Below are 18,389 nucleotides of genomic sequence, written 5' to 3'. Positions count from 1 at the left end.
AGATCTACTCTCATCCAACTGTCCTACTTTATAGATCTACACTGACCTACCTGTCCTTCACAGATCTGCTCTCATCTACCTGTCCTGCTTCATAGATCTACACTCACCTACCTGTCCTGATTCATAGATCTATACTAACCTTTCTGTCTTACTTCATAGATCTACAATCATCTACCTGTCCTGATTCTTAGACCTACACTCATCTACCTCTCCTTCACAAATTTACTCTCATCTACCTGTCCTACTTCATAGATCTACACTCGTCTACCTGTCCTGATTCATAGATCTATACTAACCTTTCTGTCTTGCTTCATAGATCTACAATCATCTACCTGTCCTGATTCATAGATCTACACTCACCTACCTGTCATGCTTCAGCGATCTACACTCACCTACCTGTCCTTTACAGATCTACTTTCATCCAACTGTCCTACTTTATTGATCTACACTGACCTACCTGTCCTTCACAGATCTGCTCTCATCTACCTGTCCTGCTTCCTCGATCTACACTCACCTACCTGTCATGCTTCAGCGATCTACACTCACCTACCTGTCCTTCACAGATCTACTCTCATCTACCTGTCCTGCTTCATAGATCTACACTCACCTACCTCTCATGCTTCAGTGATCTACACTCACCTACCTGTCCTTCACAGATCTACTCTCATCCAACTGTCCTACTTTATAGATCTACACTGACCTACCTGTCCTTTACAGATCTACTCTCATCCACCTGTCCTACTTCATAGATCTACACTCACCTACCTGTCCTGGCTCACAGATCTACACTTCTCTAATCTTCCCTTTCTGACCTGCTTAGTAGAAGCACCAGGGCCCCCACCACACATTTTTGTCCTACTACATTGAAAGATCATAAATGTGAGATTGCTACAGACTCTTAGTGTTCTACCCCTCTCACTCCCTCCGTTTGCCTTTGTTCCACTGTCTGTTCCCCTCTTTACACCCCTCCTCCTCCCTTCTGGCCGCTCACATCACAACAAGTGGCACAGACGGGGCAGGGGCCACAGGATCAAGCTCTGACATTTCATGACGCTGTCAGGATCAGAAGTGTTGTGGGAACAGCTGCTTCTGACGTTGTCCACAGAGGGGAGTGATGCTGAGATGTGACCTCTGCTGTTCTCTTTATTGCAAATAAATACAAATCCTGTGAAAAAGAAAAGCAATCTTCTTTTGTTTATTATTCACGATAGTAACTAAATGCATTTCTCAGGGACTTTATATTATTAGAATTCCAGGTGTACTAAATGGAGTACAGACCCCATCTGTACTGCCCATTGGCCTCTCAGTGACATAATTGCCGGCTGCTCTGTCAATCTGTGCTTCACTTTGATTGCTGTCAGATACAGAAGCAGGGCCTGGAGGATCCAGTTACCCTTAGGTCATGGAGATGCTCATTGTGCTACACAACTGTGTGGAGGCTCCAGGTGATACAGGAGGACTCTGACCGCCAGGAAAGTGTAAGTGACGGCACTGCAGCTACCATGGCCCAGTATACATCACAACTTCACACTCAGGCTGCATTATGCCCTGGTCAATAGAGAAATGCAGATGGGCTAGAGGTAAGGTGGGGGATAGGGCACTGGGGCCGTAAGTTATGCCATTAACTGTTGATTTACGGGATTAATAGCTGATGTACAATTATAGAGCGCTGCAAAACATAATTTTCTTAGTTTGTGATGTTAATACACCCACACTTACACTTCTGTCTTATTACCCCTGTAACATCTTATTACAGTAACCCAGCTCCTGAGTGTCTTATTACCCCTGTAACATCTTATTACAGTAACCCAGCTCCTGAGTGTCTTATTACCCCTGTAACATCTTATTACAGTAACCCAGCTCCTGAGTGTATTATTACCCCTGTAATATCTTATTACAGTAACCCAGCTCCTGAGTGTCTTATTACCTCTGTAACATCTTATTATAGTAACCCAGCTCCTGAGTATCTTATTACCTCTGTAACATCTTATTATAGTAACCCAGCTCCTGAGTGTCTTATTACCCCTGTAACATCTTATTACAGTAACCCAGCTCCTGAGTGTCTTATTACCTCTGTAACATCTTATTATAGTAACCCAGCTCCTGAGTGTCTTATTACCCCTGTAATATCTTATTACAGTAACCCAACTCCTGAGTGTCTTATTACCTCGTAACATCTTATTACAGTAACCCAGCTCCTGAGTGTCTTATTACTACCCCTGTAACATCTTATTACAGTAACCCAGCTCCTGAGTGTCTTATTACCCCTGTAACATCTTATTACAGTAACCCAGCTCCTGAGTGTCTTATTACCCCTGTAATATCTTATTACAGTAACCCAACTCCTGAGTGTCTTATTACCCCTGTAACATCTTATTACAGTAACCCAGCTCCTGAGTGTCTTATTACTACCCCTGTAACATCTTATTACAGTAACCCAGCTCCTGAGTGTCTTATTACCACGTAACATCTTATTACAGTAACCCAGCTCCTGAGTGTCTTATTACCCCATGTAACATCTTATTACAGTAACCCAACTCCTGAGTGTCTTATTACCTCTGTAACATCTTATTACAGTAACCCAGCTCCTGAGTGTCTTATTACCCCTGTAACATCTTATTACAGTAACCCAGCTCCTGAGTGTCTTATTACCCCTGTAATATCTTATTACAGTAACCCAACTCCTGAGTGTCTTATTACCCCTGTAACATCTTATTACAGTAACCCAGCTCCTGAGTGTCTTATTACCCCTGTAATATCTTATTACAGTAACCCAACTCCTGAGTGTCTTATTACCCCTGTAACATCTTATTACAGTAACCCAGCTCCTGAGTGTCTTATTACTACCCCTGTAACATCTTATTACAGTAACCCAGCTCCTGAGTGTCTTATTACCACGTAACATCTTATTACAGTAACCCAGCTCCTGAGTGTCTTATTATCCCATGTAACATCTTATTACAGTAACCCAGCTCCTGAGTGTCTTATTACCTCTGTAACATCTTATTACAGTAACCCAGCTCCTGAGTGTCTTATTATCCCATGTAACATCTTATTACAGTAACCCAGCTCCTGAGTGTCTTATTACCTCTGTAACATCTTATTACAGTAACCCAGCTCCTGAGTGTCTTATTACCCCTGTAACATCTTATTACAGTAACCCAGCTCCTGAGTGTCTTATTACCCCTGTAACATCTTATTACAGTAACCCAGCTCCTGAGTGTCTTATTACCCCTGTAACATCTTATTACAGTAACCCAGCTCCTGAGTGTCTTATTACCTCGTAACATCTTATTACAGTAACCCAGCTCCTGAGTGTCTTATTACTACCCCTGTAACATCTTATTACAGTAACCCAGCTCCTGAGTGTCTTATTACCCTGTAACATCTTATTACAGTAACCCAGCTCCTGAGTGTCTTATTACCGCTGTGTTATCTTATTACAGTATTATTATTATTATTATTATTATCGTTTATTTATATAGCACCCACATATACTATATTATACTAATATCTTATTATTGTAACTCAGTTTGTGTTTTAGTAACCACATATTTTTCTGATCCAGTTTCCTTGCTTGTTCCAATCATCTCCAGTTCGTAAAACTCTCTGCTGAAAACAGTCATTGTTTTTTTGGTGTGGGAAACCATCAGAGGGGTCAGAGGAAGTGACAGACCTCCCTACTCCACCACCCTACTACTCTGAGTCTGCAGAAATCAGACAGGGGTGGGGGGGCAGGATGTAAGAGGAAAGCTCGGAGTGCAGTGGGATAGTGGGAGGAAAGTAGAGAGAAGTGAGAGAAGAAGAAGCAGGGATCAAAGGTAACGGGGCATCGTCTCCATTTCCCGTGTAAACAGCGGCTGACACAGCTGCGACTCTGTGGGGTGCAGGAGCTGAGAACACGATGTGAATTCTACTAACTTCATGTTAATCTTTACTCCTAAATTGAACTTCACTCTGATGTTGGAAAGTGAGAGACGAGGTGAGCGAATGAGATTGTGTGTCTGTGTGTATAACTGTGTGCAAATCGCTATCACCATTGTGTTGTCACTATTATTATTATTATTATTATTATGATGATGATGATGATGTTGGTGTTGTCTTTATGACCCCACTTCCCCCTACATATAGTGATTTTATCTCGATAAGAACCCAAATGTCCGGTCCTTCTCCTAATATCTCCCTTTTCAGTCCAATATATACATCTGTAATTATAAACTTTTCCAAATGTATTTGGTCCTAGCATAATACAGCCTAATCGTGCTTTTGAGTGTGTTTTATAATAATATGTATGTTAAGGGATTCCGAAATATGTGCCAGTAACGGTTATATATACGAATGGTACAAAAGTACAATGCAAATGTTGTTTTGAGATGTCATACTTCTAGTGTTACACTTACGGCCATTTTTAGGGGAGGTGAATGGGTTTGTGGGCCGAGATAGCGGTGTTTGCTGGAGCGGAACATGAGCTGCCCTATTTATTACTATTTAGCGATAGGACTAGTTTTTTGCTTTCAGTTATCACTAAAACCTCGCCAAGGAGTAACACTCCACTGCCTTAGCGATAGTGGCCTGCAGTGGCTGGCTGGGCTGGGGTTCAGGCATGATCATGAGAATTGGAGAAGTCCCCCTCGGGTCACCTCCTTGGAACCTCTACTGTTAGCCGAAGCCAGGAGTCTATCGCACTACACCTCGCAGCTCAAGATGACTGAAGTGTAACTCCTGCAATGACTGGATCGATTGAGTCCTCCTACACTAAGCCGGTGGCTTCAGGTCACGGCAAGGATCTCCTCACCTCTTGGCTACATGGTGGGACAGGTCAGAAAGAGTAGAGTTGTCTAAACCTGGACAACCTTTTCAGCGGGATTGCCAATTCTGATTCATAATTATTAGGCGAGCTTGGGGTGCTCAGACACTCAAGTGGTTGGGTCCCACAAATGAAATGTTTTGGATGAATATAGAGGCCCCACATCCAATGTATAACATGGTGTGGATGATACTGAAAGATAGACCAGTTGATATTTTATCCAAGTCTTTATTTCTGTAAATTTTGCTTTAAACTATGGGATTTGGTGAAGGACCTTTATAATCTTATGGCAGGAAGCAACTTGATAGGTAAACTCTTTTCCACTCTTCCACAAGGACAGCCCCTGAAATTGTGGATGGAGATATCATGCAGGGTTCTGTCATGGGAAGAAGTTGTATCTAGTTTGAACTTACATTCCTCAGAGTGGTTCACATATATTCAGGAATCGCACTTCATGGGAGGCATCTTAAGGTGCCCCCATCAGTCTCGATTTACCAGATTTGTGCTCATTTGAAGGAATCATTCAAGAAGGCCAGGTCCGATATCGACCACCAATTGAAATCATTGGCATGGGAGATTCTGAAGCCCTGGCTGATGTATTGAGAAAATGGGAGACCCTGGTGAGTGAGTCCTTGGAGGTAGAGCAATGAGCTCTGATTTTTAAAAACATTTTCTTTGAATGCTATTTACAAAGAGAAAATCTAAAAAACTCTTCATGGATTTTTTGGCTCCCCTCTTCCTCAATGCCTATTGCATTTGCTCTCTGTTTTTCGAATTAAAGAGTAATATACATGAAATAAACACATTGGGCCTGATTCCAACCCAAGTGTATCTCAAAATATGTTTCCATTTGTTACGGCTAGCAGCTATTGTTGTAAGCTTGCAGAACTAGTGGTAGAGGTTTTCGCCTATAACAGTCACTTTTCCCGTAGAGCTTGTCACGCTTACAGGTACTCAGATCACCCCCAGGTCTTAACTTTAGCGTAGTGTAAGCTTATGAGCAATACCGCAGTGATGGGATAGGAGGCGATAGACAGGATGGTAGCAAATGGTCAGTAGCAGGTCGAGGTCAGGGGGTCCGTAGCAAATAGAGTGGTCAGAAACAGGCAAAGGATCAGAATGCAAGCAGAGTCCAAATAAAAAGCCAGGGCTCACAACAGGAGATCAATCAAAGAGAGTTCACAGAACAGAGCAGGTCAGTAATCCAACAGGAAAACGCTATAACCGGCAGGGAGGATAAGCCCTCCCTGCCTTAAATACAAACAACCCCCAAATCTGTGGCTAGGAGGTAATTGGCCTCACAGGAGGCTATATAATTAATAATATATACTCGCGCATGCGTCCAGCTGTCCTCATGCCGGGACGCTTGAGGACAGCCCTGGTGACGGCCAGGACGAAGCAGAAGTGCCGTCACGGTCGTCATGGTGACGGCCGGAACGCGGCCAAACAGTTAACAATAAGTCGCGGCAGCTTGGAACACCACCGCGGCTCGTGACAGCATTTAAACCTGGGTGGAAGCACGCTCTGCACAAATGGTACTTGCCGTATGTAGACAGACAGGACAGACTGCAGTATATGTACAAGTGTATGTGCAATATAGAATACATAGAAAAATGTGTTATTATAAAATAAATTAACAACTATTAACAGTATAATCATTAATAAAAATATGAATAAAAAAATTATATATATTTTTTTTTACATTAAATACGTACATAAAGATGTTTTTTTATAGTCTTTCTTACTGGCGTACACATGATCTGTACTAGCTGGAGACACGCATACGTGTAGTTTTTATAACAAAGACTATTACGTGTCAGTCATCACTCTCAGTTAGCACTTACACCTGCCCTGTAGCTGGTGTAAATGATACGGCTGAAACCAAAAGAGAAACCTAGGACTGGAATCGGCCGCAGCTGCATTGGAACGCTGTACGTTAGTCTGCCGCTTTCCTCCGTATCCAGTGATAAGTCATTTGCGTTTGGACATGAATTCATTGGCATAAGGTCTGTTTCTGAACTTGCGCTTTGCTATTTCACACAAGATATGATGCGCAAATGGACATATATCCGAACATGGACCAGGCCCAGTGTTTACACGTAAATATGTCCACCACGCACTCTTTCACTTGTCTGCAGCCAGATGCCACGTTAGCAAGGAGGTGATTATCTAATACATAGGCACAGAGTGGTTGACAGCTTGGCAGACTGGCACATCCAGGAGTCTCCTGAAATAGTGGGTGTTCTCCCAGACTCCCAAGAGGTTCCGGATATCTCCCAGACGCCGCTCCAGAAACAGAAGTGGTGGTGGGCTGAACCAGGCCTGTTGAGCCAATTAACATCATCACACCAGGAAGAGTAACGTGTAATAACGCAAATTGCATCGCTAACTCGGCCCCCGACTTCATGGAGCTGCCCCACACATCTTCCTAAAGGGAGCTCTGAAGAGTCACAAAGTATGCCTTACATGGCTCATATTGGAAGAACTCAAATCTGGGTTTCAGTGGCCCTGTAAGATGCTCTCTGACCTGTGCGCATGTCCAGGAAAGTGGATACACGCATATGCGCCAAAGCAGATCTGCGTGATTCTGGAACTAACCCCAGCTTGTGCCTCTAGAGGCTGGAAGGAGCGTTGCAACGTAGACCGAGAATGACCATGTGCAGACTGGGACAAAGACGTATATATACCAGTCCAAGACGTGGTATTTGTGGGCGGTTAAGGCAGGTGCAAATAGCAGCTGATGATGTTGTCCTATGTAACTATTTGCATAACATTTTAGTGTAATCCTTATATTATGTCTGCTGTCTGTTTGTTGTTGTATAAGCTGCACTGTGCACTGGTTTTGAATTGCAAATTAGACAATAAAGATGTAAAGAGAAAAAAGTACAAATGTAACACAGTTGTGTATTTATTACAGGAAGATAAGTCCTGCAAAAAGTTGTTGTTTTTTTTATCAGGATTTAGGGCTTCACCCTATTTACCAAAGACCCGGCCCAGTAGAGACTATTCCCAGTTATTGTAGGTAGATAGCCATTTTTTTTACTGGCTGTCACTAAATTTACTGAGGTTTGACAACCAGTGCTAGTGCATACTTCCCAACTCTCCCTGAATGTCAGGGAGACTCCCTGAAATAGGGGTGATCTCCCTCACTCCCTGAAGAGTCTGGCATTCTCCCTGATGCTGAGCCAGTACAAGACGTGGTTGGCTTCGCCATCTGTGGCATGATGACACAGTTCAGAAATTGTGTCCTATGTCCATGTATTGATGCCTATGGAGGTGGCCATTTTCATGGAGACCAAGATTTAATCAAAGACTGACAGGTAAGACAACATGACTTCAGTAATGGAGACAGAAATGTAAAAGACACTTTAGTCTCTAGAGATTCATTAGCTGCTTTTTTTTAACGCATAGTTGCCTACTCTCCCGGAATGTCCTGGAGACTCCCGCATTTCTGGGAGACCTCCTGGGAGAGCAGGGCAACCTCCCAGTTCCCGCCCCCTGCAATAGTTTGACTGCGGGGGGGGGGCTTAATGGCGCAAATATTGCGTCAGCTGAGCCCCGTCCTCTGCTGTAATTGGCCAAAATTGATACAATCGTTGAGGGGCGGGGCCAAAATGATGCAATCCATAAAGACCCGCCCCCTGTACACCCACCTCCCCCGGGATCTTCCTGAAGCCAACGAGGAAAAGTTGGCAAGTATGATTTAAAAACAATTGTGGGAGTCAGGGGGTAAGCAGGTAAACCTGTCTTATTGGCTGTGGGTGTATATATAACTGATGGAACAGCTCAGTCTCTCTCTCTCTCTCTCTCTCTCTCTCTCTCTATATCTACTATCTACTATATAAAAGCCTAGTGGCGTGTGTCTGTGTGTGAAAAAAAAAAAAAAACAAGCTGCAGCGCCACCTGCTGGGCAAAGTTATACACTGACCTACTAAATTCTTAGTGTGTGTGGGAAAAAAACTCAGAAAGGGCTGAAATTTGGTATACTAAGATGTTTTTCATTTGTTAATTTAATTTGTTAATTGTTAAAAGTGTTTATAAAGATTTAAAAAAATATATATTTTTGTTGAAGGAGAAGTGACAGTTGGGAGTGGTTGGTGGTTGCCGGGGGTGACAGTTGGGAGTGCTTGGTGGTTGCCAGGGGTGACAGAGCGAGAGGAGTGTGATACTCAGGACCGCTGAGAGAGATCCCTATGTCTGGATAGACATCTGGATAGATGTGGCGATAAAGATGAAGGATGAGGTGATGGAGAAAAATGATGAGGTGGGACAAAACCACGTTAAAAAAGGGCGCTTGCTTTGGGAAGTAACGCTCTTCCCCTGAGGAGGCCTGGGCTATGGCCCAAATGCATGACAAGAACCTTTTTAACACATTAAGTAGCTTGATTTGACTAGAATGCATGAGTATCATGCACGGGTTAACTTGTGTGTGTATATATATATATATATATATATATATATATATATATATATATATATGTTCTGCAGGCAATTAAAATTGTACACATTATAGCTGCTCTCTCATACGTACTTCTGAAAAATTATCAGGAAACTAAACAAACCCCACCTCTTATGTGTGCAAGCCACGCCCCCATTCACACAAGACACACCTTAGCCAACCCAACCACGTTCACTCTCCAGCAAAGCCACGCCCATTTCCCTGATCGCCACGCTCCTCTCAGTGTCAACAAATTGTTCTGTCATGTATACCAGTGCAATGACAATAAAGAACAGATGATATCAGCGGCTGGTTGGCAAATTTTAGCCCAGGGGGCCATACTCGGCTCAGCAGCCTATTAGTAGAATTGTAAAGGAAAAAAAATACAGGTAGCCCAGTGACCCAGCCCAAAGTAGTCCACTATGGGACCAGCCATGGGGCAAATGCCCCCCTGACCCCCCAACCAAGTCAGGCCCTGGATAACATAAATACAAATCAGATAAAACACTGATGGCAGCTATAAAGGAAAATCAATGCATTAAGTAAAAGTTGCAGGAGTAGCTGCACTCATGAATCAAAGTCATCTAAAGGTGGAATCCAGTTCTCAGCATATAGAATGAAGGGATCTCTGCACCATCACACAGAGCAGATACAAAAGTGACATCTAGCTGAATTGTGGCCTCACAAATCCCCTGTCTCTTTGTACACAGATGTCCCACCCTCTCCAAGCAGTCTCTTTATTTTCTAGAGAGGAAGTATGTTTGGGGATACTGGATCACGCAGCAGTCTCTCTCTGGATCTTGACATGAGTTGGGGGATTGTCTTACAGGCGTATCGTTGCCTTACAAGTGAAGGAGACGATGATTCTAGACACAAGGTGAGTGGTTTGTTGTCTGATGACAATTTTTATTATTATCTTTTATTTATAAGGCGCCACAAAAGGTCCAAAGCGCCGTACATAACATATACAGAAGGCAGTGACCTTGGTAGTAATCAGTGAGAAGTAGGTCTAAACATAAGAAAACAAGGCTAGGGAAGCAGGCCCAGAGGTACAGAGGGTGATGGAGTAGTAGAAGGAGAACACAAGGAAAGAGGAAAGAGGGCTCTGCTTGTGAGAGCTTACATTCTAAAGGAAAGGTGGAGACACAAATAGTACGCTATTGATTGGGGGAGCAGGGGTGAAAGCCGAGACAAGCGAGTTAGGAGGAAGGCTGATAGGATTGAATGAAGAAATGAGTATTAAGGGCACATTTGAAGCCTGAGGGGAGAGGAAGGGTCAAGAAGGAACTGATGGTGGGAGGAGATGTCATGACGTATTGAATAATTTTGGAGGTAAAGAAGGTTCCAAAGTCGATAGCAGAGCGATGATATGACTGGGGGAGGGGAGAGGAGAGAGTTGAAGGTGGCAAAATTGTAACGGGGTTGGAGGATTGGGAAGGAATGAGAGCCTTAAAGAAGGATTGTTTTGAGAGTGATAGGGCAGAACTGTAAGAGGCGAGTATGAACTTGAAGTGAAGGAAGTCAGAACCATTCGGCACTATAGGAGCATTTTTGAACATTGCGGGTCAGCTTGGAGTGCCACGGTTGAGGCAGGGACCGATGAAGCTTGATGTTGATTGGTGGGGGAACAGAATGAAGAGCAGTGGCAAGGGTGTGATTCTAGAAGGAGACTGCCTCATTGGGGCAAGAAAGTGTGGTGATGGGGGAGAGGAGTGAGGCCAGAGAGGGGGAGAACATGGTAGGATTAATGGTGCCAAGATTATGCCTGTTGAGAGTATCCTTAGGGGATGGGAAAGGTGAGAGGGCTGGAGAGATGATAAAAGAGAGTAGATGATGGTCAGAACGAGGGAAAGGTGAATTGTTGAGGTCGGAGAGAGTACTGAGGTGTGAGAAGACTAGATCAAGGGAGTGTGCACTGTGGTGGGAGGGAGAGGAAGTCCATTGAGTGAGACCAAGTGAGGAGAAGAAGAAGTTTGGAAGCTGCAGGGTCTGAGGGATTGTCTATAGGGATATTAAAGTTCCCCAAGTTGAGGGAAGAAAGGTCAGAGGAGAGAAAGTGAGGAAGCCAGGTAGCAAAGTGATCAAGTAATTGGAAGACGAGACCAGAAAGACGGTAGATAACGGTAACATGGAAGTGGGCTGGGTGGAAGAGGTGAATGGAGTGTACCTCAAAGGAGGAGAAAGAGAGGGAGGGTTCAGGGGGAAAAACCCAGAAAGAGCAGCAGGGGGAAATAAGTATATCAACGCCACCACCTTGCTGGTCACCAGGTCTGGGTGTGTGGGAGAAGGACAAGCCCCCGAAAGAGAGAGCAGCAGGAGAGGTGGTGCCATCAAGGAATAGATAGGTTTCAATGATGGCAAGCAAATTAGATTAACTCTGGGACAGGTAGTGAAAGGGATGGTAGAAATCAGCGAGAAGAAGGCCAAGCTTAAGAAAACAGGGAAAACAGGGCTAGCAAAGCAGGCCAAGAGGTACAGAGGGTGAAGGAACAGTAGAAGGAGCACACAAGGAAAGAGGGCCCTGCTTAAGAGAGCTTACATCCTAAAGGGAAGGGGGAGACACAAAAAGGGTGGTACTAATTGGGGGAGAGAGCCAGGACAAGGAAGTTAGGAGGAGGACTGATAGACTTGAATAAAGAGATGAGTCTTAAGGGTACGCTTGAAGCCTTTGAGAGTAGATGCTAACCTGATGGAACGCGGAAGATCGTTCCACAGCAGGGGAGCAGCCCGGGCAAAGTCCTGAAGACAAGAGTGAGAGGAGGTGATCAGTGAAGTAGTGAGGCGGCGGTCACGGGCAGAGCGGAGGGGGCGGGTAGGAGTGTAGGTAGAAATGAGACTGGAGATGTAGGGAGGGGAAGATTGACTAAGAGCTTTAAAGGTGAGGGTGAGGAGTTTAAATTTAATTCTATAGGGTATGGGGAGCCAATGTAGTGACTGTTGGAGGTAGACAGCAGATACAGAGCGGCGGGAGAGAAAAATGAGGCGGGCAGCAGCATTGAGGATAGACTTAAGAGGGTCAAGGCGAGAATCGGGTAGGCCAGAGAGAAGAAGGTTACAGTAGTCAAGGCGAGAGATAACAAGCGAGTGAACAAGGGTTTTCGTTGCTGGACTGCAAAAGTGTGTATGATTTTGAGCTAGAGGGCGAGACAGGGAGAAAGGGTTGGAATTGGACAAGAAGCAGAGCTAGGAGGGGAACCGCCGGGGCCAGGGCGAAGAGGAGGAGCAACAGGTGGGAGAGGAGAGTAGATGGGGCTGATTACTCCACATTGTAAACTGAATTAGTCACACAAGGTGCAGCTAATAGTCAAATGTGATTTTAACATTTCCATCATCATCATCACCATTTATTTATATAGCGCCACTGATTCCGCAGCGCTGTACAGAGAACTCATTCACATCTGTCCCTGCCCCATTGGAGCTTACAGTCTGAATTCCCTAATATAGAGACACACTCACAGACAGACTCATATAGACAGACAGAGAGGGAGACAGACAGGTAGAGACTAAGGTCAATTTTCATAGCAGCCAATTAACCTACTAGTATGTTTTTGGAGTGTGGGAGGAAACCGGAGCACCCGGAGGAAACCACGCAAACACGGGGAGAACATACAAACTCCACACAGATAAGGCTATGGTCGGGAATTGAACTCATGACCCCAGTGCTGTGAGGCAGAAGTGCTAACCACCAGGCCAATTTCCATCATCGTTTCCTCCATCTGAAAAGCACTGGTATATTGTGTTCCTATATAATATATCCACTTACTACTGTATCATAGCTCCTGAGTGTATTATTATACAGGTAACATTGTATTATAGTAACATGTGGCCTGAGTGTCTTATTACCCCTGTAACATCTTATTACAGTAACCCAGCTCCTGAGTGTCTTATTACCCCTGTAACATCTTATTACAGTAACCCAGCTCCTGAGTGTCTTATTACCCCTGTAACATCTTATTACAGTAACCCAGCTCCTGAGTGTCTTATTACCCCAGTAACATCTCATTACAGTAACCCAGGTCCTGAGTGTCTTATTACCCCTGTAACATCTTATTACAGTAACCCAGCTCCTGAGTGTCTTATTACCCCTGTAACATCTTATTACAGTAACCCAGCTCCTGAGTGTCTTATTACCCCAGTAACATCTTATTACAGTAACCCAGCTCCTGAGTGTCTTATTACCCCTGTAACATCTTATTACAGTAACCGAGCTCCTGAGTGTCTTACTACCCCAGTAACATCTTATTACAGTAACCCAGCTCCTGAGTGTCTTATTACCCCTGTAACATCTTATTACAGTAACCCAGCTCCTGAGTGTCTTATTACCTCTGTAACATCTTATTACAGTAACCCAGCTCCTGAGTGTCTTATTACCCCTGTAACATCTTATTACAGTAACCCAGCTCCTGAGTGTCTTATTACCCCTGTAACATCTTATTACAGTAACCCAGCTCCTGAGTGTCTTATTACCTCTGTAACATCTTATTACAGTAACCCAGCTCCTTAGTGTCTTATTACCTCTGTAACATCTTATTACAGTAACCCAGCTCCTGAGTGTCTTATTACCCCTGTAACATCTTATTACAGTAACCCAGCTCCTGAGTGTCTTATTACCCCTGTAACATCTTATTACAGTAACCCAGCTCCTGAGTGTCTTACTATCCCTGTAACATCTTATTACAGTAACCCAGCTCCTGAGTGTCTTATTACCCCTGTAACATCTTATTACAGTAACCCAGCTCCTGAGTGTCTTATTGCCCCTGTAACATCTTATAGTCGAGTGTGTAGTTATTGCCTGACCTGTAAATGCTATGTACAATTTATTCAGAGCATGACTAAGGTTTTGCTTTGAATGTCCATGTGTTTTGGCAACAAATAAGGTGAGGTTTTGTTTATACATACAGTAATGCAGATTTTGTACATCTTCAATCATTTAATTTTTTTCAATTGCAGATAGTTAAAAAACCTCCTTAAATGTCATATTTCTGTGGGGGGCTTTCATAACAGTGAGCATTGTCTATCTCCCGCTGTCCGAGTATATTTATATAGTCAGGAAGACTGTGAGATTGAACAATCCTTGTGTTTGTGAAGATGTTTAAGGTTTTATTCAAATATTTTATTCCATTTGTTTCCTGAAATACAAAACACATTTTATAAGTAGATTTAGCCCACAACATGTGGCTCTGCAGTTTTTGGGGAACTGCAAGTACCAGCATGCCTTACTAGTCTTTGGCACAACAGCTGTGGAGCCTCCGGTAGAGATTGAAACATTGTTAGACCTTGTACTGCAACTAGAGAACATAAATACAAAATCACCTTTATTCTCAGAGTTGTGAATGTAAATAAAAACATTCTTCACTATTTGTTGGCTTTTCATGTTTTTCTTCACTTTTTTTCATTCAATCCATTCAGTCCACCAGACTCCCCCCCTCAATAAGTCTCATTTACCCCTAATAACCCTCATTTACCCCCCTCGGTCACACTTTGCTCTCTCAGAGCTGCCTATTCCCACAAGAACTCCGTAACCTTGTTGTGAACTTTGTCATATCAACCCTGTTCCCTCCTCTTTTACTCATTCCTTCCCTTTCTTCTCCTCCTCCATAATTCCATCTCCCTCCTGTATCCAGCTCCCCCCCCCCCAGCTTTTCCTCTGCTCCCCCTGTCTCAGGATCTCCCCTATACTCACTGCAACGTCTCTCACTTCTGCTGACTGTCTCCTCTGCTTTTCCCCTTTCCTCCTTTTTCTCCTGTGCTCCCTCCTCTTTACTATCCAAAGCCTCTCCTCCCTTCTAACCCCACTCTCCTCCCCTCTCTCCCTCTCTGGAGGGCTGGGATCTAATCCCTTGATGATATCAGTCTGAGGATTTCAAAAGAAGGAAACTTTCCACAACAGGCTTGTCCAACGAGGAGAGGGGACGTCAAGGGCAGGCGAGAGAGAGAAAGAGAGAGTGAGAGAGATAGAGGGAGAGAGAGGGATAGAGTTAGAGAGAGGGAGAGGGAGAAAGAGAGAGAGAGAGAGAGAGAGAGAATGACGAATGACACTGACATAAAGGGGAGAGCGGCAAGATGTGTGGATGAGACAGGATAAAACCTTTTGTGGGAAGGAAAGGTGAAAACCAGAAGATTAGAGTGAACTTTGGAGATACTTTAGGACAGAGAAGAGTGAATAAGAAAAGGGAAAGTCAGTGACATTGTACAGTGGGAAGGAGGAGATTATTAGTGACAGATTAGAGTCAGATAAATTCATTGTAGAAGCTTAAAGTCAAGTGGGCTACAAGGACCCTGTCACCTAATCCAGGATGGTTATAGAGTCTCGCTGCATTATCCAAGGATTTACAGAAGGATCATCTGGAAGCTGTTACAGACGCTCTCTGGGATTTACAGACTAATGCCAGGATGGTCCCAGGATCCACAGGCGATATGTGAGGATAGAGGGACTGATTGTGATTTCCAGCACCAAATAATCCAAGATTTTGGAGAGATACCTCAAACAGGAAGATTATACAAAGGATCATCGCATTGTGTGGGATTACCTAACGATAACAAGCTCCACATCTCACTGGGAATTAACGTCACAAATACAAAGAATTGTCTAAACAAGGGGAGAGAGGAGGCACTCCGAACCCAGAGGAAATCCATTTCTCAATCTTCCCTAATCTCCACCTCTATTCTCATTGTGTGTGGTCTCTCTCTCTCTCTCTCCTACATCTCTCACAGTCTCTCTTTCTCTCTCTTTCTGTCTTCTCTACCTGTCTCAGTCTTCCCTTCCCCCTAGTTCTTGGTCCTATTTGTGTCGGGATGATCCCACCGGAGCCAGGGACACTGTGTTCTTTCCCCCTGTGTCTCTCATTGTGAGGTGGAGTACACAGGGGCATTGACAACCCAAAAAACACCAATGTCAGACGAGGAGCAGCCACCTGGAACAAAGCCCTCTCGTGCAATGGGGAAAGAAATCACTATGGTACTAATCTTCCACCTCTCATTCTGTGCTTATGTGTATAGTGTGTCCTACAGAGCTAACACTCTAATACACAGGGGTGTTCATATCGTAGGTGGTTAGCAGGCCCTGAAGAGCTTATGCTCTAAAATGCAGGAGCACAGGTGCTGCACAGGAAGAGGGGAGACTCTAGCACACAGATAGCCTTCAGTAGTATGACTGTTCTGCTGGGCTTACACTCTTATATGCGGACGACACATATACTACCATGTACATATACAATATAGCAAGACAAGTGGTTTGGAGGAAGCTTTTGGAAAATGGACAGAAATAAAATACCACTGGGTAAATTAGCTCTCATCTGCAGAGCTAGCGCTCTAATGTAAACAGGCCACAGCATTAATGACACAGTTAGAGGGGATTGCTACACCATGTCACACAGATCATGTAATTTTCTTATTATGTGTAACTAATCCCTTTAATATTTTTGTGCAGTCTAATACAATATATAATTAACAGTCCTGTCCTTTTTGAATGCTGCTCATTTAATGGATGCTTATTGGTCTGCAGAGCTTACACTTTAGTGGGTCCATATATAAGAAGTGCAAAGAGCAGGTCTTGTTACAAATATTGCTAATATTCACATTACAAATCAGTGGCTAAGGAAATAGTTTTCATTTGGATGGCTCTTTAAATCAAACTTTGAGCTGCCACGCCGATTATTTTTTGGACTGAACCAATATATTTAAGAATGAATGCGTAATGGAGACATGAGGCACTCAAAATCCAGTTTACCATTTCACTAGAAACGAGAGCTACAGTGCCTCATGCCTCAATAATATCACTAGTTTCTAGTGAATTAATAAGCTGGGTTTTGGTTTAGCCCACAAATTGGATGCCTCCACAGTGAGTAGAGGAAGGGTGCACTTTATATGGTGGGACAGATTTGGCCTGGCCGAGTCCTTACGTTGTGTGACATAGTTGCTAATATGTCCATAATTTCCATTGTGCTTGAACATGTCCCTATTTTTACAGTTTTACTAACTGCAAAGTACTATTCCTCTAATTCTACATCCGCAATGCAATTCTCATTATCTATAGTTATGCTTTGATCTTTGTAAGTTAAAATTTATTGAAGAGGAGTTTTTAAGATGCAAACCTTTGTGATATAATGATGGGTGTTGAAGTGCACCAGGATCCGCATAGCTATCCTGAAAATGATTATAAAATGTAAGCAATTATAGTGTTATAAAGTTTTAGCTAATGGTGGAAACAGGAGACTGGATAGATGGAGTTAAAATATGAAATAGGAGGGGCGCAGAGAAATATGGGGGAGGGGGGTGGATTTGAGGGGACATTGAGAGGGGGACACAGGTCAGGGCTGGAGGGTGACATTGTGCCAAACTCAGTAATTCGCTATATGCAGGTGATCTCAGGCTGGTGGGTTAATACTAGGGCGGTCTGGAGATAGATAGCACCAAGAGGGGGGGGAGGGGATCTGGCTAAACCGGACAAGTGACTTTAGATTTGGAAAGATGAGGAGAATTAACCACTTCCTCGCCTGGTAGAGATGTGATCCATGTAACAGGACAACACCCTGCGATAACCTCTAATGCCGCACTGAGCACTGTACGTTATTGTCTATACAACACACCAGGGCAGACCTGTTCTGTAAACTGGGGATAAAGCCTGAGGCTCCATAACCTCACTAAACTATGTTATTTTGTTGCACTTGTTCTCTTCCCAGAATCCCTTGCAGGAGTGGGGAGAGGAGGTGGAAGATGGGGCTGTGTATGGAGTGACCCTGAGAAGGGTGAGGACAGAAAGCCCCCCCGGAGACATCCTGGTAATAACTGGGTCACCTCTATTTTACTCCTTGCATCTGTTTCACTCAGTGTCAGTGTTCCCCAAACCTACACACCTTTCCTGTACCCCATTATTCTACATACGTATCCTGACTGTGCTCCTTTATCCTATATACGTATCCTGACTGTGCCCCTTTAAACTACAAACGTATCCTGACTGTGCCCCTTTATCCTATATACGTAACCTGACTGTGCCCCTTTATCCTATATACATATCCTGACTGTGCCCCTTTAAACTACAAACGTATCCTGACTGTGCCCCTTTATCCTATATACGTAACCTGACTGTGCCCCTTTATCCTACAAACCTATTCTGACTGTACCCCTTTATCCTATATATGTATC

General features: G+C 43.8%; 1 protein-coding gene across 4 annotated transcripts in view; it reads left to right on the top strand.

The window, feature by feature from the left end:
• Window positions 1-3,874: 3,874 nt before the first annotated feature.
• The window catches only part of RGL3 (ral guanine nucleotide dissociation stimulator like 3), a 54,579-nt gene continuing 40,064 nt past the window's right edge, over window positions 3,875-18,389 (top strand). For 2 of the 4 annotated variants that reach the window (XM_075206691.1, XM_075206687.1), the window contains exons 1-3: window positions 3,875-3,982; window positions 9,994-10,122; window positions 17,927-18,025. In XM_075206691.1, the coding sequence (XP_075062792.1) occupies window positions 10,003-10,122; window positions 17,927-18,025 (219 nt within the window). In that variant the 5' untranslated portion in view covers window positions 3,875-3,982; window positions 9,994-10,002. Of the gene's footprint in view, window positions 3,983-9,965; window positions 10,123-14,914; window positions 16,204-17,926; window positions 18,026-18,389 lie in introns of those variants that run through there. The other 2 variants (XM_075206688.1, XM_075206690.1) reach the window with 2 other exon arrangements.

This window comes from Mixophyes fleayi, chromosome 4 (assembly GCF_038048845.1).
Source record: "Mixophyes fleayi isolate aMixFle1 chromosome 4, aMixFle1.hap1, whole genome shotgun sequence".
NCBI lineage: Eukaryota > Metazoa > Chordata > Amphibia > Anura > Limnodynastidae > Mixophyes > Mixophyes fleayi.
This window is presented reverse-complemented; position numbering and strand designations above follow the sequence as displayed.